This window comes from Mustela nivalis (genome assembly GCF_964662115.1).
Source record: "Mustela nivalis genome assembly, chromosome: 13".
In the NCBI taxonomy this organism is placed as follows: domain Eukaryota; kingdom Metazoa; phylum Chordata; class Mammalia; order Carnivora; family Mustelidae; genus Mustela; species Mustela nivalis.
The window spans coordinates 11,252,013-11,277,313 of record NC_139032.1 but is presented as its reverse complement, the minus strand read 5'-3'; the positions used below and the strand labels follow the sequence as shown (position 1 = coordinate 11,277,313).

The following is a 25,301-nucleotide window of genomic DNA, read 5'->3' as shown; positions in this document are numbered from 1 at the left end:
GCTGCACCATATAGTTACTAAAGGGCTTTTTGATTTGCCTTTTCATCCTGTTTTGTGAGTGTGTATTAGAGATATGAGGAGAAGGATGCAGGCTAGAGAAGGTCTGGGTCACCCTAGCTTGGCCCTGAGCCATGTGAAGGACTCCAAATACTGCCAGGTTAGTCCCTGAGAAAGTCACTGATTAAATACAGGAAGAATGATGCAGCATATTAGAAAATGCATCTCTATTTTCTCTGTAAGTACACTAATGATACCTTGTGGGCTTGAAAGCGGGCTCTCCTCTGATCATGGAGTACCTTAAATATACCTGAACTCCCTCTTCAGTCAGCACAATAAATTTTAAGTCCGAAAAGCATCATAGAAAGTTCTTTAATTTCTTTCCCCAAGCCAAATGATTTTATGTAGAAATCTGTAAAACTACGAACTTTCATACCCCACAGTTAAAACTGCATTCTATTTTTCTTCCCTTTTTTCCCTTTCTCTTTTTGTTTTCTTATTATGGGGGGGGTGGTAAGGAAGGGAAGAGTAAAATGCCCAGGCTCTTTAATTAGGGCTTAGACAGAGGAGAAAAGTAATTGAAATATACTTAAAATTAACCTGAGCTCTTAAAACTCTAGGTGTCACCATGGAGACCAGAGCACGAACTGTCTCCATGGAGACTCGAATGAATTTGGGGGCTTTAAATTATCATCACTTATTACCTGATGTCGATGTAGGCAATGAAGAGATGAGTTAAAATACATATATAAAAATATAAGAAGTAGCCTCACATCGGGGAATTTATTAAGGACAAATCTAGTTGTTCTTATTCTTAGTATTCCATTATTCCAATGAATGGGAAAATACTCCAAGAGAAGATTTCCCCCCAACTCGGAATTTCTTATGGAATCGCCTAATAGTATAGCTTTACAAATGCTACAGGAATGACTAGAGGAAAAGAACTAGAAAAGGCCTCTCTCATTCAGAAGCGTCAGTGTGATACAGGTGATACTGACGCTATCCATCATTGCAGCTGTAAAAAAGAGATGGTGTCCAGGTGTCTTATTCCAGTACTGCCCCAGAGACACTTTTAACATGACCATTCTGTGCATATCACTTTAGCAGGTCTATTACATACAACTGTTTTTAATATGTGGAATGAAGTCAGACTGTTGTATTCATGCAACCTAAAGAGAAACACACAAATCATGCAAATGTTTAAACTATATAAGCAGAGGTAAATCAGAATTTTTCCCAGTTTCAGATTCTACTTTGTAAACCTAGAGGTAAAGTCATTTAATTGATCAAATACTCAGTTGAGAGGTCACTTGGAAGGGATATCATAGATAGTAAATATTCATTGATTAAATAAAAATCACTCATAAAAGATTAAAATTTAATAAGAGTTTTAATATATAATAAGTCATTAGAAAACAAATAATTACAACCAGAATGCATTAAAAACAAAACAGCTGATCAGATTATTCATTTGGAAGTTTATATAATTTGAACTTTGTCTTTTTTTTTTTTTAAAGACAAATTTTGGAGACTGCTTGGATATGGAAGGGAAGCAAGGATGCTAACTGCACAGCCAGCTCAAAGAAATCAAGTATTTCTCACATTTTATGATCAGTTCTCATTATTTAAGTTGTTATATTCTATAAAGTTGTCGCAAATAATTAGCAGATACTGAACCACTGCTCCTAAGGGAAAGAAAGAAGTAGGTTCCTATGAGCCCCTGCTCACATTTTCATCAACCAATCAATATAAAACCTGCTTTTATGTATGTTTCTGTTTAAAAATACCTTATTTAATATCTTCTGCTGATTCATTCACATTGAACTCACAGCCAACAGTACTGTAACTCGTGATTGAATGCGTATGTGATATGTATTTTCTCCACAAGGCACATCACAGCCTCCTTGCAACACAACACTAGATAGCACTCCAGCAGTATGGGGGCTCTATCAATAATGAAATCACCAACGAAAAGCAGAAAAAGGCTAAATAGACCATGAAAAAAAACCCTACTTGTTTATAGTATGAGAGCTGAAACAAAAGTGTTGAGGGGGTGTGGGGGTGGGGAGTGACTAAAAAACTTTGCCTCTCCACACATGTTCATAAATGACCATGAAAGTAACTTGAGTATTGATTTGGGATTATAAATATATTTTACCAGGTAGGCAAATTCACAAATACAGAATCTGCAAATAATGACGATCAACTGTACTTGTGGACTAAAGAGAACTATTTCTATTTCCCTATGAGGTTGCTTCTTACTATTCCACTGCACTTGCCTGTGAGTGCAATGTTCTTTTTTGTTTATCTGTGGAGCTCCTATTCTTCCTTCTAAACCCTGCTCAGGAAACCATACATATACACAAACCTCTCCCTGTTACCTTTACCTCTTATACTCCTCTCTATTTTGCACAGATCGAATTATTCTGAATTTAATGGCATTCTCCTTTACAGATCTATGAAATTCCTTGAGGTCCATGACCATGTCCTAATATATGTATATAACCTTTACTGTGCTAAGTGCCAGACTACATGTTAAAAGGTGCTTCACATACAATACTGTGTTTAATCTTACAATAGACTTAGCATCTCCATTTTACAGTTGCAGAAACAGAGGCCTAGAGCAGTCATGTGACTTGCCTTATCACATGCTACAGAGTTGATACTCTAACCTACAGTCCAAGTGTTCAACCATTATATTATCCTAAAAAATTATTATTAGCTACCATATATTTTTGGCTGCTTACTATATACAGGTGTGTTCTTAAATGCTTTAGACAAATTAACTCACTGAATCCACTTTACCTGACTCTGTGTCTCCAACACATAGCAAAGTGCATGACACATGAATGTTGAATTTACTTCTTCCTGTTCCCAAATGTTCTTTCTAAAATTAATAGCGTAAGAACACTCTACATTTTTGCAGTGACCATAATGACTTTCCATGTTAGATCACACTTCACCCCCACCAAATTCGTCATCTTCTCATGGATATTCTTCTGTGGTTTTGCTATTGATGCCCACAAGTCATGGTAGGACAAAAGAGAGCAGAAACACTGTCCACTTGAAAAAGGTCTTTAACAATAATTTCTAATAGTGATTTATATTATGACCTACATCTTTATAGAGTAACAAAATCATGGAAGAGCTAAGTGTTTTGCTTGAGGTCTATGAGGGAACCCCTGTATGAGGCTAAAAGGGGGATTTTCTACTTCATAATAGAGCTTTGGATTCCAAATCTATCTAGCCTCTCACGCCGAGTTCAAAACAGGCAGAGAGCCAGTTTTAGGGATAAGAATTAAAAGGGGGGGGCTCGTTGGAAAAGCGGGTAGGCTGTAGAAAGTTTGCAAGACAGAAGCCACAGGGTTCACATATATTACATGAATGGAGGGGATCAAGGAGGGTTTCGACTAACTCAGCACCCTCCTGCTGTCCCCTAACGGACCCTTCCTTTTAAGAGTAAGTAATGTTATTTCAGAAATGTGATTTCTAGGCCTCACCTGCATAGACTGTGAGAGTGATGTATGACCTCTGGTGGACTGGGAGCTCTGCAGCAGGTCTCAGTGTGTCTGGGGAGCTGCTCTTGGAGGCTTTCCTGTCTCTTCCTGTGGCCCCAAAAGCTCACTCCCACCCTCTTTATCTCTCCTATGAAGATCTTTCTTCTCCTTCTTTTTTCTCCCTTGTCCCCTCTCCCAGTTCCCATCTTTTGTCTGTCTCACCTCTTCCTTTTCCCTTTCTCTGCTCTTCTCTCCCTCTTCATTCATTCCCTTCTTCTCTGTTTATTCTATCCTCTCCACCCTTGCCCTCTCGGTTACTCTCCTTTGTCTCCTCCCCCACCCGTCCCTTCCCCCAGCAGTCAGGAACTGCAGAGAGCTTGCTCACCAAGAATACACCAACACGGGTTTCGAGTACTTCTTGTGATGGGAGCGGAGGGTGAGGGAGCCCTTGCGCTCCAGCAAGTCCGTGGGTCCGAGCTCAAACCAGTATTGCCTACTGCTGCACCAGTCCTGGCAGGAGCTGCCAGAACTCTCCATTGAGGCTGGCCACATTCAGACCTCAGAGGATTTCTTTCTGCACCTATTCCTCTCCCCACGCCAACACCGACCAGGATTCAGGATTCGGCGTCTCTCATCTCCTGAGCAACCTGGGGCGGGGTCAATGGAGAGGGCGGGGCCAGTGGAGGGGCGGATCCCTCAAACCTAATAGATCTGGTTTCCAAGACCCGGTAGGCACTGATTAGAAAGAAACTACAGGGGCGCCTCGCATCTGGCTCCCTACTCAGCCGAGAGCCTGCTTTCCCCTCTCTCTCTGCCTGCTTCTCTGCCTACTTGTGATCTCTGTCTGTCAAATAAATAGATAAAACCTTTAAAAAAAAAAAATAATAAAAAAAAAGAAACTACATTTCCCAGAATGCAATGAGGATAGCGACCCACCTACGGAGAGGTTGAGAGGGACGCCCCTCCGCCTCCTGGGATCTGTAGTTTCGCCCTACCACCAGCCTAATCCTCAGAGTGGCCGGCGGACGTAAGGGGGATGGGCGGGTCAGTTAAGGACTAAGGGGACCTGAGCCCAGAGCAGTTCGGCTCCGGCCGTCCTTGCAGAAGTTCTTTTTACCGTCCATCATCTGTCGTCACCACACCTTCTACTTATAAGCATGTAAGTTTAACCAAAAGGGAGCAAGAGAACACGCCTCAAACCCTAAAATGTGTCATTTATACATGAGGAGGAGCAGAATCAGCAAATCAGCTAAAAAGTCTGGGGATGAAAAAACCCTCATTGATTCTGGTTTCAGCTAATTTCCCAACCTTTTTGAGTTTCTTCCTCTGAAAAAACAAAGTAGAAGATGGGACCAAGGAGGGGGCAGGGTGGACACAAGAATCTGAGGTCCCTTCAGGCTGTAACGCTGAACAGACCCAACCTCCAGGTACAGCTTAGGACTCCAGGGCGTTCAGCTCCCCGAGACCTGCCAGTTCTCATTTTCGCATTTGATATTTTATGACAACACAAATTCATCACATTATTGTGTTGTTTAATATGTGACAAGGAGATTTCAAAAAGATTACCTATGGCATTGCTTTCAAGAAATGATTGGATAGCTGCCTTCCAGAAGGAAGGTGCATATTTTATCTTTGACTTTCCAAGAGAAGAATATTTAGGTATCAGAATTCTCCCCAACTTAGTTGAGCACCATAAGGGCATTAGTGGACTTCATCATGGCCATCCCTCTGAGCTGGAATGATGCTTAGTATATGGCATCATTTCAGAGTATGAGTGAACAAATGAATTGGGTACTTTAGATTTACTTGGGCTTCCATAGATTCTTACTTTATGAAGACCACATGTACACAAAAATTCAAACTTAAAAACACAAGAGACATTTCACATTACAAACGGATTCTATAGTTTGCAAAAGATTTATTATAGTACTCCTATAAATAATGAAGTATTATTCTGGATCAGTTTTCACAAATTTGATTACACACAACTACTAAGTGCTTCTCTGTGGCCTGTGGTACCCAGTGTGGGCGCCAGTGGTATGCTCAGGCCCTTATTTTACTGGCAGCCACAGTTAAGCCACGTTACTTAAAACCAGATAAATAGTCCATTGTCACCAGCAAAGTGCTAGTAGAGTACTGAGTGCTATTTTAGCCCTTTTCTTTCTGAAGAAAGGAGAAAGAAAAATAGAAATTAACTTTAAAAGGCTTAATAAGATCCACATTAAGCTCAGTTCTACCCAATCAAAGCAAAACATATTGCCATCACTCCAAAAATATTACCATCACTACTACCATCTGTTTTTTTTTTTTATTTTATTTTACTTATGCTTAAAGTGATGGCAACATAATATATTTGTGACCGAGATGTCAAGTTTTTGCTGCCAGTTTGACTCAGAGACAGAGGCTGCCCAGAGCCAAGCCCTATCTGAGGTACACGAACAGTACTATGGAGATTTAAAAGCATTTCAGCACAAAGAAGTAGCAGTAAGTTAAGAAAACAAAACAACTGTAGCTTATTATTTTAGAGTTCCTTAAACCAAGCTGAAAGCTTAGTTTAGTCTATGAATATGTTATTATACTCTTTCCCCTTTATACCAACATCACCAGCTTTATTGTCTTCTGTGCCTACTAAATACATTTTAACATCCTTTTCTTGGGATATATGAGATTGACTCTCTGATACCCTCAAGTTCAGACCCCTTCCATTCCTTTCGTATACACCAGTACGTTCTGTGGGATTTTCACTTTGCTGATTGTTTACTGATGAAATAGGAAGAGAACAGAAGGGTTTTGTGAGAATTACATAAGATAATATCTTGAAAGCAGGTGTGCCTAATGGATGCTTAGCCCTCAATAAAATTTCGACTACTACTGTTATTGTTACATCCTAACTCTGTCCTTATATAAAAGTACCTTAAAATGTGCTTGTTTGTGTGGAGTTTCCTAAGTATACTTTCTGTTTTTGAAGCTTTGTCTGTTTACAAGGGTTTTGTAAATGAATATCTTTTTATTATATTTTAATATGAAATTTAACAGTCTGAATCAGAAAAATGTTGTCAAGATATTTGGATATGTTACCAGTGATAATGATGGTTTTGCATTCATATGGAATCTTTTCTCTTCAAGACCATTAATAAGCTTTATGCTTTTTAAATGTGAAATCACTGATCCTCAACCCACTTGAGTTATTCCTGTTTTCTTCAAACTTCATCAAACCAATGAAGTGTAGGGATTAAAGCAATGTTTTCTATTTAGATTAATCTCTTTTCGCCATAATATCCTTGAGGTAAGAAAATTATAGTTCAGGTGGCTGAAACAGGACTTTTCCGTAGGAAAGTGCAGGCAGACCCAACTGAGGAAGTGGAAATCCCCATCTTGTGAGCCTACTCTAATATATTCATCAGTTTTATCAGATTATTTAAGAAATTGCCAAGATGACTTGACCAGAATAGCAAACCTAAAACAGATATAAACCAGCCAGATGTAAATGGCCACAGGGGCAAACCTCTTCAGCATCTTCTTTCTCTTTCTGTCTTAACAATCATCTACTTGATTCCAGGAAAGCACCTGCCAGGGCCTTCCAAAGTCGCTATCAGCAATGATCACCCCCAAACATTAAACTTTCTTCTACCAAATGTCATGCAATTAAGCTGAGGGAAAAAAATCTAATTCTGTAAGAAAATTAACTTGTATTATCTCTATGTTGATTCATTTAAATCTATATTTTTTTTAAAAACCCTGTATTTGAATTCTATAATATTTAGAAGTTTAAAATTGAGTATTTGGATCCCAATCAAGGATTGATTGCATAGTATTTTTAAAATTCTCTAGGAATAGGGAGCTCCCGTCACCCTCTATATATACATCTAGGGGTTCACTTGAGACTGTTTTACACAAAAAAATTAGAGTCCACCTCCTATGTCAAAAATGAATGAGATTTCTGGTCTTCCCCAATCCCTCCAAGCTTCCACTTCCATCCTTCCTCCTCCCCTTTCTTCTTTTCTTTTTCTCACATTTTCTGCCTTGACCCCTTCCTTTTCCATGCCCCATTCCTTCTCTTCTTCTTCCCTCCCCTTCTCTCTCTCTCCTTCCCTCTCTCCCTATTCCCTCCTCCTCTTCTTCCTCCTTTGAGAAGTGGTAAGAATTTCAGAGTCAACATCTGTTGCTGAGCACCCAAGAGAATCTGGTACAATTCAGTTATGTGAAAAATATGAAAGAAAAATAGTAAGATCCAGATACCACTGCCAAAATTTATATGAATAAGCTCCTGTTCAATGACCCAGGAACTCTGAAAAGAGTCAACTCTGACAAAAGCTCCAACCTTCTTTCCTTTCCTTTAAGTATTCATAACAGCCAATGGTCTTTTTTAGAATGAATTTAACCTGAAGTATGATCTCTCTGTACTTCTAATTTGTGTTGTAAACCTATAAGGCATTGACTTCTCTCAATTATTATTAATTAGTATATTGACTGACTGTTGTCACACAACAGGAATGATTTCTAGAACTCCTACTATCAGCACAAAGGATTAATTTATTAAATATTCAAAGTATGGTATTCTATAATTCAGTATTTCCCTTATTTTGATAGTCAATAAGTGAGATTCTTTGGCAGAACTGTCCATAACTATGATGATAAAATTTTAATGTTCTGGATTAGTAATGACATGCTCAAACATAAATGTAGCTTAGGGATTTCTCTAACATTCTACAGACTGGCTATCTTTAATTATTCAAAAACTGAATACCCATATTCACAAATTACCTAAACTCTTGGTTTCTTCCTTTTCTACCATGTGCTGCTTTGGTTTCTTGGCGCCTTTATTGTTTATTAGCAACAAGAATGCGATCATGTAGCTACCAGTTAGCTACTTGGGAAAGTAGTGGTACTTGAAATTAAGTTCGGTATTGTGGGTTTCTTTGTTTTTTGGGTTTTTTTGTTGTTGTTTTGTTTTTGCTCTTTAATCGCATAAAGGAACATCCTCTCCCAGGGAAGAAGATCAGAGAAAAGAAACTGGATTTGGGCTCCTTTTGCTTCTGGTGGTGGTGGACATTTTCCTATGGCCCCACAAGACCCACCCCCAGCTGCATGGTGAGCAAGATGGTGAGAAACCCGCTGAAAGGCTTCCACCAGAAGATCAAGTACATGTAGGAGGTTTCTGGTTGTTGAGTACACCAAACACACAGCTGAGAATATCAAGCTGCCATACTGGGGCAGAGGTCAGGAGCTCACGGAAGAAGCTGGGGAATTTCCAGAATGTTGAAGGACTGTCTGAGTGTTGTACGATTTTGAGTTTCTTGTGTTCATCGAGCATACGTCAGACTTGTGATGTTGTCTCCTCTGTTCATTAAATCTCTCTCTCTCTCTCTTTTTTTAAAGACTTCATTTATTTATTTGTCAGACAGAGATCACAAGTAGACAGAGGGGCAGACAGAGAGTGAGGGGGAGGCAGGCTCCCCACTGAGCAGAAAGCCCAATGCGAGGCTCAATCCCACGACCCTAGGATTATGACCTGAGCCAAAAGCTGAGGCCTTAACCCACTGACCCACCCAGACACCCCTCATTAAATCTCTTCTTACAGCATCATGTTTAAGTTGCTTTAGACTACAGAGGCTTTCAGGCTATTTCAGTAGAAGGATCATTTTCTAAAGGGTCAGGGCGGGACTAAAAGCAAGTATGATGACAATAAAAAATAGTAATAAAGGAAGCCGACTTAGAATAAAGATTGTCCAGACCAAACAATCATTCACATTTTCAGCACCAATTCTATGACCAATTTGTACAATTAACCCTTAAACAACTCAGGTTTGAACTGTACTTGTCCACTTATGTGAGGAATTTTTTTTTCAATTAATATATTGGAAAAGTTTTTGGAGATTTGTGACAATTTGAAAAATTTGCATACTGTGTAACTAAGCAATATCAAAAAATTAAGAAACCAGTAGGTATGTTTATATATAGATACTAGTTTATCGTTAATACTATAAAATATACATGAATCTGTTAAAGAAAAGTTAAAATTTATCAAAGCTTACGCACATACGTACAGATGATACATGCCACACCATTTGCAGTCAAGGGAAGTATAAACAAATGTAAAGATATTGTATTAAGTCATAACTTCAGAAAATTAGCTGGAGTATTGTACTGTGGTCATAATTTGGTAGCCCCCTCCTGTTGCTACTGCAGTGAGCTCAACGGTCTCCAGCATCCTCTACAAACGCCCTATGACGCAAATCATCTCCACTTGAGCAGTTTGGCTCACCAGTAAGTCGTGCGTCACAGTAAAAAGCGATCTCTCATGGTTCTCACATATTTTTCATCATGTTTAGTGCAACATTATAAACCTTGAATAACACCATGGGACCCACAGGAGGTGCCACTAGGGGTGCTGGAAGTGCTCCCAAGAATCCCGGAAAGTCATCACATTACAGGAAAAGAATGATTTGCTTGATATGTACCATAGATTGCGGTCTGCAGCTGTGGTTGCCTGCCATTTCAAGATAAAGGAGTCCAGCATAAGGGTACTTGTTTAAAAACGGGGGGGGGGGGGTGATGGTAATGGGGCGCCTGGATGGCTCAGTTGGTTGAGCCCCTGCTTTCAGCTCAGGTCATGATCCCAGGGTCCTAGGATCAAGTCCCCACATCAGGCTCCCTGCTCAGAGAGAGGAACCTGCTTCTTCTTCTCTCTCTGACCCTCCCTGACTTGTGCTCTCTCTCTCTCTCCCTCTCGCTCTTAAATAAGTAAAATCTTTTAAAAAGTGTGGGGGGGGGGGATTTGTGATACTGCTCCTGCAGCTTTGCCAGCAGGCATGAAAACCCTGCATTTTCTGTGAAATACCTTTTTATATCATATTGAAAATGCAGCTTGTATGTGGGTGCAGGATTGCTTTAAGAAAGCCATCCCTATCAACTCTAATATAATTCATGAAAAAGCAAAGTCATGATATGACATCTAGGGCAAAAGGAAGGAAGGTAAAGTTTCTAAAGCTGGAGAATTTAATGCCAGCAAAGGATGGTTTGATAATTTTAAAAAGGTTTGGCTGTAGAGGTGCCTGGCTGGCTCAGCTGGTGGAACATGTGACTTTTGGTTTCAGCGTTTTAAGTTCAAGCCTCACATTGGATGTAAAGATTACTTAAAAAATAAAATCTTTAAAAAAAAAAAAAGGTTTGGCTTTAAAAAAAAAAAATGTCAAGATACCAGGAGAGGCAGCTTCTTTCAACCAAGAGGCAACAGACAAATTTCCAGATGCCATTAAGAAAAGCATTGAGGAGAAAGGATATCTGCCTGAACAGATTGTTAATACAGAAAAAAAGTACCCTATTCTGGGGGGAAAATTGCCATAAGAATGTATTAGTAAGGGGGGCACCTGGGTGGCTCAGTCACAAGCATCTGCCTTCAACTCAGGTCATGATCCAGGGGTCCTGGGATCAAGTGTGTCTCCTCCCCACCCACACCCACCCCACCCCCCACGTCCCCCACCTCCCCACCCCCATTGGCAGGCTCCCTGCTTGGAGAGGAGCCTCTTCTGTCTCTTCCTTTGCCCCTTCCCTCCCCCTCCTTTCCTGCTTGCTCTCTCTCTCTCTCTTATATATATATATACTATTAGTAAGGAAGAAAAGCTAGCACTGAGATTTAAGGCAGAAAGGATAGGCTAACTCTACTCTTTTGCACAAATGCAGTCTGGTTTATAATCAGGACTGCCCTTATCTGTAAGGCTGCTAACCCCTGAGCCTTGAAGAGAAAAGATAAACACCAGCCTCCAGCCTTTTGGATGTCAAACAAGAAGGCCTGGACAAGAAGAAACCTTTTTTCTGGGCTGGTTCCATTGTGATGCTTTGTCCCTGAAGTCATCAAATATGTTCTTTTGATATTGGATGATGCCCCTGGCCACCCAGATTTCCACGAGTTTAACACTGATGACACCAAAGTGGTCTATTTGTCCCCAAATGCAACATTTCTAATCACCATAGATCAGGGTGTCCTAAGGACCTTTAAGGCTCAGTACACACAGTACTCTATGAGAATGACTGTCAATGCTATGAAAGAGAACCACAATACAGAAAACATCAAGAAAGTCTGGAAAGATTACACCATTGAAGATGCCATTGTTGTTATAAGAAAAAGTCATCATGAAGTCTGAAACAATACATTCCTGCTGGAGAAAACTGTCCAGACGTTGTGCATGACTTCACATGCACAGAGCCAATCAAGGAAGTCTAACCCAAACCCCTCCATTGTTGAAGGGGCAACTGTAATTTCTCAGTACACATTAGGTGTGGAGATTTTCCAAGTAACACTAATAATTTATAATGAAAGTTTCCCTAATCATAGTGACTCAAGAGAGTACAGTTTTGATGACCAATGACAGAAAGCTAAATCCAAGGTAGGACAGAAAGAGGAGTTTATGGACTCATGTAAGGGCAATTCTGGCGTCAAGCATATCTGAACACCAGGGACTGATGATGTCTTGGGATGCTATTTTACTATTTCTTGGTTTTGCTTTCTTTCTCGGGTTAGCTTACTCTCAGGCAAGCTCTCCCCAAATGGCTAGCAATTTACATTGCTCCCTACCCTCTCATAACATAAAGCGTCCCTCTCAAGTTCCATCAGAAGTCCTAGACACCATTTGGCCTGATCTGATTCATGACTGTTCTGAAAAAATCACTAGAGCAAGGTCCGAGGTTGATGTGGTAAGCTCCCCAGCCTGATCTGTGTGATGGTCTTCCCCCAGGGGGAGGTTTGCCCTTTCTGACTAATCTAGACTGAAAGTACAAGATTGGATAAAAGGGAAAAACAGATACCTACTGTTATCTGTATCCACAGATACCTACTGTAGATGGTAATAATAAGACATCCTATCCATAGATCACTTTTTTTTTTTTTTTTTTTTTTTTTGACAGGAAGAGAGATCACAAGCAGGCCAAGAGGCAGGCAGAGAAATAGGGGGGAAGCAGGCTCCCTACTGAGCAGAGACCCCGATGCGGGGCTCGATCCTAGGACCCTGGGATCATGACCTGAGCTGAAGGCAGAGGCTTAACCCACTGAGCCACCCAGGTGCCCCTCCAATGATCACTTTATAAAATATTTTACAGGGGCATCTGGGTGGCTCAGTCGGGTAAGCGTCTGCCTTCAGCTCAGGTCAGGATCCCAGGGTCCTGAGATCAAGCCCCGCATCATGCTGCCTGCTCAGGGCTTCTCCCTCTCTCCCTGCCTCCCCCCCTGCTTGTGAACTTTCTCTCTCGGACAAATAAATAAAATCTTTAAAAAAATAAATAAAATAAAATACTTTTACATATACTCTTTTATTTGGCCCTTACAAAAATAATGTGGGGTGCAGATTGGCATTTCCATTATCAAGATGAGTAAACTGAATTGCACACGTAGAGGCAAAGCCAGTTTTATATTCTTACCTTCAGACTCCAAAGAAGGTTCTCACTCTAATTCTACGACAGACACTGTATATGTATATATATTCTTCTGTTTGCAGGAGCCTGAACTCTAGTAGGACTACAGGATTATGTCCTCAACTAGCCTGTACTTCTGTAACTTTTGTCTCCTTTGGATATGTCATGACTTCTCAACCTAAGGCATTAAGTTGTTTGTAACACTGGGTTATCAGTATGTTTCCAAAATTCCCCCCTGGTTAATTTCTTCTGAAATTATACAATTCCATACTCCTAAAGCTTTCATAAAATACAGTAAAATAGTTTGGGTCTCTCATCCCTTTGCCTGTCACTTGGGATCGAATTTCATTTTTGCCCTGAAGAACACCTTGCTCACATTTTGCCTTTCTTTTGCTCTCATCCTCTCTGTGTCGGGATTGATCTTCCTTTCTCAGCATAACCCCATTCTCCTGCGGTGTGTTCACTATCCCTAACAGGGACTAGAGGACCTGAGTCTTTCTTCCTCAGTTTTCTCTTGTCACTCTAGAATCCAGAGAACGTGAAGGGTATCTGAATTTTTTTTTTAGATTTTTTTTTAATCTATATATTTGACAGATAGAGATCACAAGTAGGCAGAGAGGCAGGCAGAGAGAGAAGGAAGCAGGCTCCCTGCTGAGCAGAGAGCCCGATTCGGGGCTCGATCCCAGTATCTTGGGATCATGGGATCATGACCTGAGCCGAAGGCAGAGGCTTTAACCCACTGAGCCACCCAGGTGCCCCCTGAATTTCTAAAACTTTTCGACATAAGCTTTTATTCTACAGTGTAAGGTTAAATATGTTGTTTTCCCTAAAGTGATGTTTTTTAGAACATGTGTGGTTTTATGTTCATATAAAATTCTAAGAACAAAATACCAAGATCTCAATATCATTTACAAAAAATATTCAAAAACCCTGTATCCATTTCTATAAAGAATTATAGTTTTAATATTAAAGGAAACTACCCGAAATGTATTTTAATATAATTATATAGCTCATGCCGTGTCATCTCTTCTCATTTACCAGTGTCTATTCTATTTAGTTTAAGATGAACTAAATTTCCATTTCTGACTGAACCTTATTATTATTAAAAAATGCATCATATTTTCTCCCAGTGTGGATATGCATGAGGAGAATATTTTGTGCAAAAATTAATTGCCTTTTTTTCTTGGCACATTACAAGGAGGACTATTTTGGAAGTTAAAAATATTAATGATTACTCTGATTCACCAATTGGAAAAGTTTCTTCAATACTGTGACATAAAATTTCCTTCCATTACACTCAGAATCCGGCATAAATGTTTTTTTATTTTCCAGATGGCTATAATTTCTTACTTTCTGTCTAAATTTATAAGACTCACAGAATAAACAAGCCTAGAATCTGAGGTCACTGGGAGAGTGAAGGTTATTTTTTATGGCCTCTTAGACAAAGGAGAAGTGTACTCTCACCCTCTAGAAGACTGCTAAGGAGACTTATCCTATCTACCTCCACAGAGGCCCAGATGAGAGAGCTCACAACTCACGAAGGCGTTCCATTCCAATTCTGGACAAGCATAATCATAAGTTTCCTCTTATGTTGAGCTAACATGAACCTTCTTGCTAGATGCACTAGTTGGTTCTGCTTCTGGAAGATAAAAGATAAGCTTTATTTCTCTCTTGTGAAAGATCCTTTCAGATATATGAAGAAAGATTACATGCCTTCTCTTTTCCCAGGTAAACAAAGTAAACAAACCTACATTTTTTCATATTATTTTGGCTGAACCTCTGGATGTGCATCACTTTGATCATGAGCCCCTTAAAAAGTGGTTCTCAGAAAAGAGCACAACATTTGACTCTGACCAATGCCAAGTACAGTAGGGCTACCACTGTGTCCCATGCATTAGACTCTTTGCCTTTGTTAGCACAACCTAAGCATGGGAGAAAGGAAGCAAGATAGGATAAGAGACAGGAAGGAAGAGAGGGAAGAAGGGAGGAAAAAAGAGAAAACAGATGAACTGAAACAAGATCAGGGAGAAATAAAAAATTCAAAATATATGTATGCCCTGAGGCTAATACTAGGATCAGAACTACCATCTCGTGACCAAGCTTTGGACCTCTGGCAAGGTTGAAAGCTCATTATCGAGCCTCCTGGACTAAGCCTGGAACCTTTGAAGCAACAAATGAAAGGGCCTATGAAAATACAAATCCTCTGGGTTGGGCGGTTGGGGATCTGCATTTGGCTCAGGACATAATCCCAGGGATCCAGGGATCAAGTATGCTTCTGTAGGGAGCCTGCTTCTCCCTCTTTCTCTGCCCCCCCCCCTACTGGTTCTCTCTCTCTCTCTCTCTCTCTCTCTCTCTCTCATGTGCTCTTTCTCGCCCTCAAATAAATAAATGAAATCTTAAAAAATTAAAAAAAAAATACAAGTCTTCTCCAAAGCAAGTATCCCCAATTTACACTCTCAGGACTCCCCAGATTAAGTTCAACACGCCTGAGCTCACAAGATGCTACTGGTAAACACAGAAGGAAATAAGCTAGGATAAGGTAAAACAACAAAGGATAGATTTAAGTCCCCTACTACCCTACCCCAACTCAAATGCTTGAATTATTAGATGCAGCACGTTAGATAATCTGAATCAAAACTCCAAAAAAACAAATCCTGGAGCCATAAAACAAGCTGATGAAGGAATAAATCACTATCAAAAATGGCCAGAGCAACTTCTAACATGACCATGGGTGCATTAGCAGTGTCCTTTTCTCATTTGGGAAATCTGAAAGCCACAAAAATATGGACAACAAAAGTTTAAAGTTTGGTAAAAATAAAAGACTCCAAAATAGTTGTAAAGGCTACTGAGCCTTTAGGATTCACGTGGCAGTAAGCTAAAAGAGGCCTACAAGCAATGCGGTAGAATCCTAAAATCCATGCCCTCCACCAAGATTTCTTGCCCTAATATGAGGGCCTATGAATATAATGGATGCAATAGTACCCTTGTGATTATGTTACATTACATGCCAAATGAGATTTTGCAAATGCAATTACGAGTACTAGTCAGTTGACTTTGAATTAATCAAAATGGAGATTATCTGGGTGGACCTAAACTAATCACACAAGCCCTCTGAAAGCAGAGTTTTCTGTCTGGTGGCAGAAGAGAAAGAAAGATCTAAAACAGAAGGATTCCATTATATTGTACACCTGAAACTAATATAACACTCTATGCCAACTGAGAATTAAAATAAAAACTTAAAAAGTGGTGGTGGGGGGGCCCAGAAGGATTCCAGGTACTGTTGTTAGTTTTGAAGATGGGGGGCCCACACGAAGGGAGGGAGAGTGGCCTCTAGGAGCTATAAGCTGTCCTGTGCAGCTGACAACTAGCAGGGAAATGGAGACATCAGTCTTACAACTGCAGGGAAATGACTTCTGCCAACAACCAGAATGATCCTGGAAGTGATTTTTTCCCTAGAGATTTCAGAGAAGAGTCCAGTACAGATGATACCTTGATCTTAGCCCTGTGAGATCCAAATTAGAAAATCCAGTAAAGCCTGCCCACTTCTGACCTATAGAACTGGGTGCTAACAAATGCTGTTTTAAGCCATTAAATTTAGGGTAATTTGTTATGCAGCAGCAGCAAACTAAAATAAGTGGTATTTCAGAAAATATTGTTTTTATTTTACTTTTGTTTTATTTATTTTTAAGTTTTTATTTAAATTCCAGTTACTTAACAGAGTATAATATTATTTTCAGATGTAGAATTCAGTGATTCAACATACAACAACTGGTGTGCATCACAACTACCCTCTTTAATCCCCACCATCTATTTAACCCATCCCCCGACCCACTTCCCCTCTGGGAGCCATCAGTTTTTCTCTATAGTTAAGAGTCTGTTTTTTGGTTTTTCTTTCTTTTTCCCCCTATGTTTAAATTCTACATTTGAATGAAATCATATGGGATTTGTCTTTCTCTGAATGACTTATTTCACTTAGCATAATACTCTCTAGCTCTGCCCACATAATTGCAAATGGCAAGGTTTCAGGCTTTTTGATGGCTGAGTAATATTCACACACACATGCATCAGTCAATGGACATTGGGGCTTTTTCCATAATTTGGCTATTGTGGACACTGCTGATATACACATCAAGGTACATGTATCCCTTCAAATTAGTATTTTTGTATCCTCTGGGTAAATACCTAGCGATACGATTGCTGGATCATAGGGTAGTTGTATTTTTAACTTTCTGAGGAACCTCAATACTGTGTTCCAGAGTGGCTGTGCCAGCTTGCATTCCCACCAGCAGTGTAGGAGGGTTCCCCTTTTTCTGCATCCTTGTTAATACCTATTGTTTCCTGTGGTGTTAATTTTAGCCATTCTGATTGGTATGAGGTGGTATCTCATTGTAATTTTGATTTCTATTTCCCTCACACTGAGTGATACTGGGCATCTTTTGATGTGTATGTTCGCCATCTCTGGATGTCTTCTTTGGAAAAATGTCTACTCATGTCTTCTGCCTGTTTCTAGACTGGATTATTATACCTTTGGGTATTGTTTTATAAGTACTTTATATATTTTGGAAACTAACCCTTTATCACATATGGTATTTGTAAATAGCTCTCCCATTCTGTAGGTTGCCTTTTAGTTTTGTTGATTGTTTCTTTCACTGTGCAGAAGTCTTTTTTTTTTTAATCTTGATGAAGTCCCAACAGTTCATTTTTGCTTTTATTTCCCTTGCCTTAGGAAACATCTACAAAAATGTTGCTATGGCCAATGTCAGAGAAATTACTGTCTGTGCTCTCTTCTAGGATTTTTATGGTTTCAGGTTTCACATTAGGTCTTTAATCCATGTTGAGTTTATTTTTGTGTATGGTGTAAGAAAGTGGCCAGTTTCATTCCTCTGCATGTGGCTGTCCAATTTTCCCTATAACATTTGGTAAATAGATTGTTTTATCCCTACTGCAGATTCTTTCCTCCTTTCTTCCTTTGTTGAAGATTAGCTGAGGGTTCATTTCTGTGTTTTCTATTCTGATCTGTTGATAGATGTGTCTATTTTGTGCCAGAACCATAATGTCTCGGTCACTACAGTTTTGTAACATAACTTGAAGTATGGAATTGTGATGCTTCAGGCTTTGCTTTCCTTTTTCAAGATTGCTTTGGCTATTAGGGGTCTTTTGTGGTTTCAGACAAATTTTAGGATTGCATGTTCTAGTTCTGCAAGAAATGCTGTTGGTATTTTGATAGGGAGTGCATTAAATGTATAGATTGCTTTGGTTAACATGGGCATTTTAACAATATTTGTTCTTCCAATCCATGAGCATGAAATGTTTTTCCATTTTTGTGTGTCATCTTCAATTTCTTTCATCAGTGTTTTATCATTTTCAGAGTATAGGTCTTTTATGTCTTTGGCTTATTCCCAGGTATATTAGGGTTTTTGGTGTTTTTTTTTTTTAAGATTTTTATTTATTTATTTGACAGACAGAGATCACAAGTAGGCAGACAGGCAGGCAGAGAGAGAGAGGAAGGGAAACAGGCTCCCCACTGAGCAGAGAGCCCGACGCGGGGCTCGATCCCAGGACTCTGGGATCATGACCTGAGCCGAAAGGCAGAGGCTTTAACCCACTGAGCCACCCAGGAGCCCCTATATTAGGATTTTGATGCAACTGTTAATGGGATTGATTCCTTGATTTCTCTTTCTGATGCTTCATTTTTAGTGTTACAGAAATGCAGCAGAGTTGATTTTGTATTCTGCAACTTTACTGAATTCATCTGTTCTAGCAATTTTTTTGGTGGAGTCTCTCAGGTTTTCTTTATAGAGTATTCTGTCTTCTGCAAATAGTGGAAGGTTGATTTCTTCCTTACTAATTTGGAGGCCTTTTATTTCTTTGTGTTGTCTGATTGCTGTGGGTAGGACTTTCAGTATTGTGTTAATAACAGTGGTGAGAGTGGGCATTGTTTTTGACTTTAGAGGAAAAGCTCTGTTTTTCCCACTGAGGATGGTATTAGCTGTGAGTTTTTCATATATGGCCTTTATTATTTTGAGGTATATTCCCTCTAACTCTACTTTGTTGAGAGTTTTTACCATGAATGGAGTTGTATTTTTCAAATGCTTTTTCTGCATTTATCGAAAGAATTATATGGTTCTTATTGTTTCTTTTATTAATGTGGTATATCATGTTGATTGATTTGTGAATACTGATTTACACTTGCACCCCAGGAATAAGTCCCATTTGATCATGGTGAATGATTCTTTTAATGTTGCTTGCTATATTTTACTGAGAACAATGTCCAAAATGTTCATCAGGGATATTGGCCTGCATTTTTCTTTTTTAATGGAGTCTCTATCTAGTTTTGGTATCAGTGTAATGCTGGACTCATAAAATGAATTTGGAGGTTTTCCTTCCATTTCTATTTTTTAGAATAGTTTGAGAAGAATAGATATTACCTCTTCTTTATATGTTTGGTAGAATCCACCTGTGAAGCCATCTGACCCTAGACTTTTGTTTGTTGGGAGTTTTTTGATTACTGATTCAAATTTTTTCCAGGTTATCAGGCTGTTCAAGTTTTCTATTTCTTCCCATTTAAGATTTGGTAGTTTATATATTTCTAGGAATTTATCCAGGTTGTCCAATTTGTTGGCATATAGTTTTTTACAATATTTTCTTATTATAATTGTTTGTATTTCTGTGGTGGTGGTGGTAGTGATTTCTCCTCTGTCATTTGTGATTTTATTTATTTGGGTTCTTTTTCTTCTCTTTTTGATAAGTCTGACTAAGGGTTTATCAATTTTATTAATTTTTTCAAAGAGCCAGCTCCTGGTTTGATTGATCCAGTCTATTATTCTCTTTTAGTTTCTAGATCATTTGTTTCTGCTCTTATCTTTATTATTTCCCTTCTTCTGCTGGCTTTTCATTTTGTTTGCTGTTCTTTTTCTAGCTCCTGTAGGTGTAAGGCTAGGTTGTTTGAGATTTTTCTTGCTTCTTGGTATTGCTGTATCCTTCCCTCTTAGAACAGCTTTTTCTGCATCCCAAAGGTTTTGGACCATGGTGTTTTCATTTTCACTTGCTTCCATGTATTTTTTAATTTCTTCTTTGATTTCCTGGCTGATCCATTCATTATTGAGTAACATGTTGTTTAACCTCCAGGAATTTGTGGTCTTTCCAAATTTTTTCTTATGGTTGACTTCAAGTTTCATAGAGTTGTGGTCAGAAAATATGCATGGTATGATCTCAAATCTTTTTGTACTTGTTGAGGCCTGATTTGTGACCTAGTATGTGATCTGTTCAGGAGAAAGTCCCATGTGACTTGTAAAGAATGTGTATTCCACTGCTTTAGGATGGAATGTTTTGAATCTATCTGGTCCAGTGTGTCATTCAAAGCCATAGTTTCCTTGTTGATTTTCTGCTTAGATGATCTGTCCATTGACGTAAGTTGGGTGTTAAAATCCCCTACTGTTATTATCAATGAGTTCCTTTATGTTTGTTATTGTTTTATATATGTTAATGCTCCATGTTGGGTACATAAACATTTATAACTGTTAGATCTTCTTGATGGATAGTCCCCTTTATTATTATGCCAGTGCCCTTCTTCATCTCTTATTACAGTCTTTGGTTTAAAATCTAGTTTGTGTGATGGAAGTATTGCTACTTTGGCTTTCTTTTGATGTCCCTTTGCATGATAAATGTTTCTCCATCCCCTCACTTTCAATCTCCAGGTGACTTTGGGCCTAAAATGGGTCTATTATAGCTAGCATATAGACAGGTCTTAGTTTCTTATCCATTTGGACACCCTATGTCCTTTGGCTAGAGTTTTTAGTGCATTTATATCCAGAATAATTCTTGAAAGATATGTATTTAGTACCATTTTATTACTTGTTTTGTTGTTTTTTTCTGGAGGTTTTCTCTTCCTTTTTTGTCTTTGTCACTTCCAATCTTTCCTTTCCACTCAAAGAGTCCCCTTTAATATTTCTTGCAGGGCTGATGCACTAAAGGTGATGAACTCCTTTAGTTTTTGTCTGTGAAACTCTTTATCTCTCCTTCTATCAGAAAGTACTATCTTAAAAAAAAAAAAATCCTAAAGGTGCTGAGCCACATCTTAAGTTTCAAAAAGTATCTCTAATGAGCAGCAGATGTGTTGGGAAGAATGTGAGGTGAATGGTATCAGATGCCCCCCTTATGAATGCCCTAAGAGGAGAGCAGAAAAGAGGCTGCTAGTTTATAATGTCCAGTGAGACTAGTTCTTATAATTTTGCCAACAGAGGACATTTTGGTTGCTCTTTTCAATGTAAAGTTATGTCCTTTGTTTCATTTGCTTCTTTTGAATTGGAATTATACTTATTTGGCACTAATATTGCAACATATACTCTTTGGTTATTTGTGTTTTCCTGGTGCTTCTTGGCTTATGTTTTGATTCTTAGCCATCTAGCATTATTTAGGAGACATTCATTTAGAGATAGAATATAGTTAATCTTTGTTTTTATTCTTTTTTTTTTTTAAGATTTATTTATTTATTTTAGAAAGAGAGAGAGGATGTGCATAAACAGGAGGGGCAAAGGAGAGAGAATCGCAAACAGACTCTGCACTGAGTGTAGACGCAGACACAGAGCTTCATCTCAGGACTCTGAGATCACAACCCTGAAATCGAGAGTCAGATGCTTGACTGATGGAGTCACCCAGGTGCCCCAATCTTTGTTTTTCAAAAAGGAAGTAAGCCATTTTCTTTGGTTGTTATAACTTAGTTTTTGTTTAGTTACACTGTTTTTCTTTCTTGTCAATGGTTTCTTGCTTTCCTTTTATTTCTATCTACTCTATGGACTATGCTTTATTTGCTATAATTCCTATTGACTTCAAAAGTATTCATTCAATTTTTTTCCAGTGGGTGTCCCAAAAGTATATATTGTATTTTCAATTTTAGTGGTTCTTATAATGCTTTTCTAACATATTTTTAAATTTGTTTTTCAGAATCTGGAATGGAATGTCATCTTTTGACATCATGTGAGATGACAGTGCCGAGAACAAGGTATGCCGTCAACAAATGCTTATTTAATTAGACGGAATTGAAATTAGTTTGTTCTTCAATCTCACTTGAAATTACTTGAAACATGGGATTCGCACAACAGCTCAGGCAGCGGGGGTTCAGGGGGAGTTTAAACAATATGGCCTCTAGTAATGCAAGTAAAAAACGTTTCTAAAAGAATGGTAACAAAGCACTGTGAGAATTTCCTTATTATTACTTACTACTTACTGTTGAGAACCACTGAAGTGCTGCATTTTGAAATAAATGTATAAAAATCAGTTCAGTCACTAACAATCAGTCTCTATTCCTATTCAAACGAAACCCAAGGGAGAATGGTTGGTTCATTTACTTTTCAGTGTCTTTTCCTTTCTTCTTATCTAAACTCCCATGGCAGGGGTATAGCAGTACCTGCACAATTCCCACAAGGAGTCCTGAATGCCTGCAAGTGGCATCCTGTCCAAGGGCAATTTAATTATCCGGATATATCATCATCAAGTCCTTCAGCAAGTTGCCTGACTTACCATTATGGCACCATGATGGCTTAATCGGGATGGCACAGTCTTGAATTACTTAATCCAAGACAAAATAATGAAAAACTGTTTCAAAGGTTCACACAGTGGTTACATTAAGGTGTGTGGCCACTATGGCCATGAAGTTATTTTGTGAGAAAAGCCAGTCATCATTTCAAGCTGCCTTCCATTTCCTGCCCATATTATTTTTCCAATTTCAGGGTGAGCTTTATAGCCGACCTAAGGATTTGTTAGCATGACTCCCAGAGGCTTCTGGGAAAGTGACCCCTCTCCTGGCTCTCCAGTACTCAGTTTAAGAATATACTTGCATCAGGATGCAGCAGGCTGCCTGCACCAAGAATGATGAATGGGGACTATTCACGCTTCAGTTTACTGTATTGTGTTGAAATGCCTCCTATATTATATTCAGTGTTGTACTGAGAGGTTGAGTATACAAATAGCAGAGCCCAGAACATATATAAAAACAGAACTCTGACCTACGGCTTGCAACAACCTGCCCAGGAAATCAACCAATCCAGGAAGCCAGGCTGCTGTAAGTTAGACCTGCAGGAAGTCTGACTGCTATCTCTAGTGATGGGTCCAGGAAGCCAGGCAATAGCCATAGTAACAATTGGCCCCAAATGACCAGGCTTTGATTAATGACAGACAGTTTTCCTAATATTTGTCCCCAGCCTGCCTACAACTTCCTCATGACCACAGTTATCAATCAGGGCATACCTGAAGCTTTATCTTTTTTCCAACCTTCTGCCTGCCTTTGAGTATCTGCCAAAATCCAAGTGACAGTAGCTGGCCCCCCTGCTGTAGAAGCTCTGAATAAATAGCCTTTGCTTGTTCTCATTTGGTTGGCCTTTGCTTATTTCCACTATAAAGTTAAAGAAGGTGCTTCTGGTGTCAAAGAAGTGGTCCCCAGCACATCCCCAGGCTACTTTACTGAGAGAACTTATCTAGTCTTAGGTGTTTAGTGCTAGATATAAAGAGAAAGACTATTAACTCTCCAGAAAGACTGATATGATTCTCACTTGGGTCTTACCATCTGTAACTACCTGCCCAGTGATGAGAATTTCAGAAGCTGGAATCTCCATCTGGCCTGACGTTGCTAACCTCTGTGATACATATCATGACTGTGGTAACTTACTTTTACATCCTTGGGATAATTAAACCCTGCTTGATCCTCCCATGGGGCATGTGTCTGGTCTTTGCCTCAGTCTGAGCGTACAACTGACTTGGTCAAAACAATGGTCATGCACACCCCACATTTTATACTGGGTAGGTAAGAGTTACATATTTTGGAAGTGAATATAAAGATTCCTGTATTCTGTCCCAGGCTAGAATTTATAAATGAATGTCTGTTTATGGTATTATTTCTTAACCTAAGGCTGGGTACCATTTAGGGGAGAAAGGGAATACATGCGGAGAGAGTAGCATAATAAAGGCAAGAAGGCATGAACATAGAGAGCAATGCTGTGCATCTCCCGGGCCTCCGAAATACACCATATGGTTTACATCTAACTTTAAATGCAGATACAGCTTCTACAAGCAGAGGGATTAATGGAAGGAAAAACTGAAGCAAACACCTTTGCCCTCAGGGAAGCCTTTTCGATACCATTTATTTCTGAGTTCTCGTGAACTAAGGGGACAAGCAAATCTGTGTAGACTCCTCTGAGCTCCCAAGGTATCCCCATCTGAATGTTGTTCTTCATTCCCACTGCACAAGGACCACAATCACATTTAACTCTTAAGTAGAAACTTGACAGAGTCCAGACGTCCATTTTCAATCATTTGAGACCTAAGTATGTCAACAAATATTTTCAGAGGGAACATTAGGTAAAACAATCATTTGCTAAATATGAATGTCTAATTCCCTCTCTGCATTGCCAATTCCCTCTTTGGTATTAATCACGGTTGCTAATATTCATGTCACCACATCGACAACAGAGTTCCCAATCTGTCAATCTATGATACATCCTTTAAGTAGCAGTAATTCTTTTTTTAACCTCAAGATTTTTCTATCTTATATCTACATGCACTGTAGAAAACGAGAGAAAAAAAGAAGGAAGACAGGAGAGGGATGAAAGGAAGGAAAGAGAGGAGGAGGAAAGAAGGGAAGTCATGATTAATACCAACATCATTATTAATATTTCAGTATAGAGATTTCCAATCATGTTGATATTGTCACGCAATCACAACATATATACCATTTCATAACTTTCTTTACTCAATAATATGTTAACATTTTTCTACATCATTAAACACTCCACAATGTAAAAGTTAATGACAGGAGAATGTTTTAATGTTTGGGTAGTCCACATGATGTCTCCTACTGTTAATAATTCACTGTTTCCTATTTTACATTATTATAAGGAATGCTACCACTAACATCCTTAACTAAATCTTTTCCTGCATGCACAATGATTTCCACATGGAAAAAAATGTAGAAATTGAATTTAAGGATCAAAAAGCTAAACACATCTTTATGACTTTTGATCTTTGTATCAGGGAGCTCTGTAGAGGGGCACCTGGGTGGCTCAGTGGGCTAAGCCTCTACCTTTGGCTCAGCTCATGATCTCAGGTCCTGGGATCAAGCCCCACATGGGGCTCACTGCTCAGCAGGGAGCCTGCTTCCCCCTCTCTTTGCCTGCTTCTCTGCCTACTTGTGGTCTCTCTCTCTCTCTGTCAAATAAATAAATAAAATCTTAAAAAAAAAAAGAGCTCTCTAGAAAGGTTGCAAGAATTTATACTCCCTCTAGCAGTGCAGGAATGTGTTCATTTTTCTATATGCTCTTTGTATGAATATTATACTTAAAGAGGTCATTTTCCCCCTCTTTGTCCCTTCTTGACTTTCTTCCTCTTGCCAACTGTTAACACAATAAT

At 39.1% G+C, this 25,301-nt stretch overlaps 1 protein-coding gene and 1 long non-coding RNA gene across 8 annotated transcripts in view; one reads left to right on the top strand and one right to left on the bottom strand.

Annotated features, from left to right (window-relative positions):
* CFAP95 (cilia and flagella associated protein 95) overlaps positions 1 to 25,301 on the bottom strand; it is a 233,222-nt gene that overhangs the window by 186,012 nt on the left and 21,909 nt on the right. For 5 of the 7 annotated variants that reach the window (XR_014302247.1, XR_014302248.1, XR_014302249.1 and 2 more), the window contains exon 1: positions 3,880 to 4,127. The exons of 1 other annotated variant lie outside the window; for it this stretch is intronic. Coding sequence is in view for 3 of the 6 variants with exons in the window: in XM_082696707.1 (XP_082552833.1) it covers positions 3,880 to 4,046 (167 nt within the window). In the remaining 3 variants the exon portion in view is untranslated. Of the gene's footprint in view, positions 1 to 3,879; positions 4,143 to 25,301 lie in introns of those variants that run through there. One more of the 7 variants, XM_082696706.1, reaches the window with a different exon arrangement.
* On the top strand, positions 4,472 to 23,342 carry LOC309847006. The gene is made up of 3 exons (XR_014302254.1): positions 4,472 to 4,653; positions 21,846 to 21,903; positions 22,631 to 23,342. It is a non-coding gene; the product is annotated as an uncharacterized lncRNA (long non-coding RNA).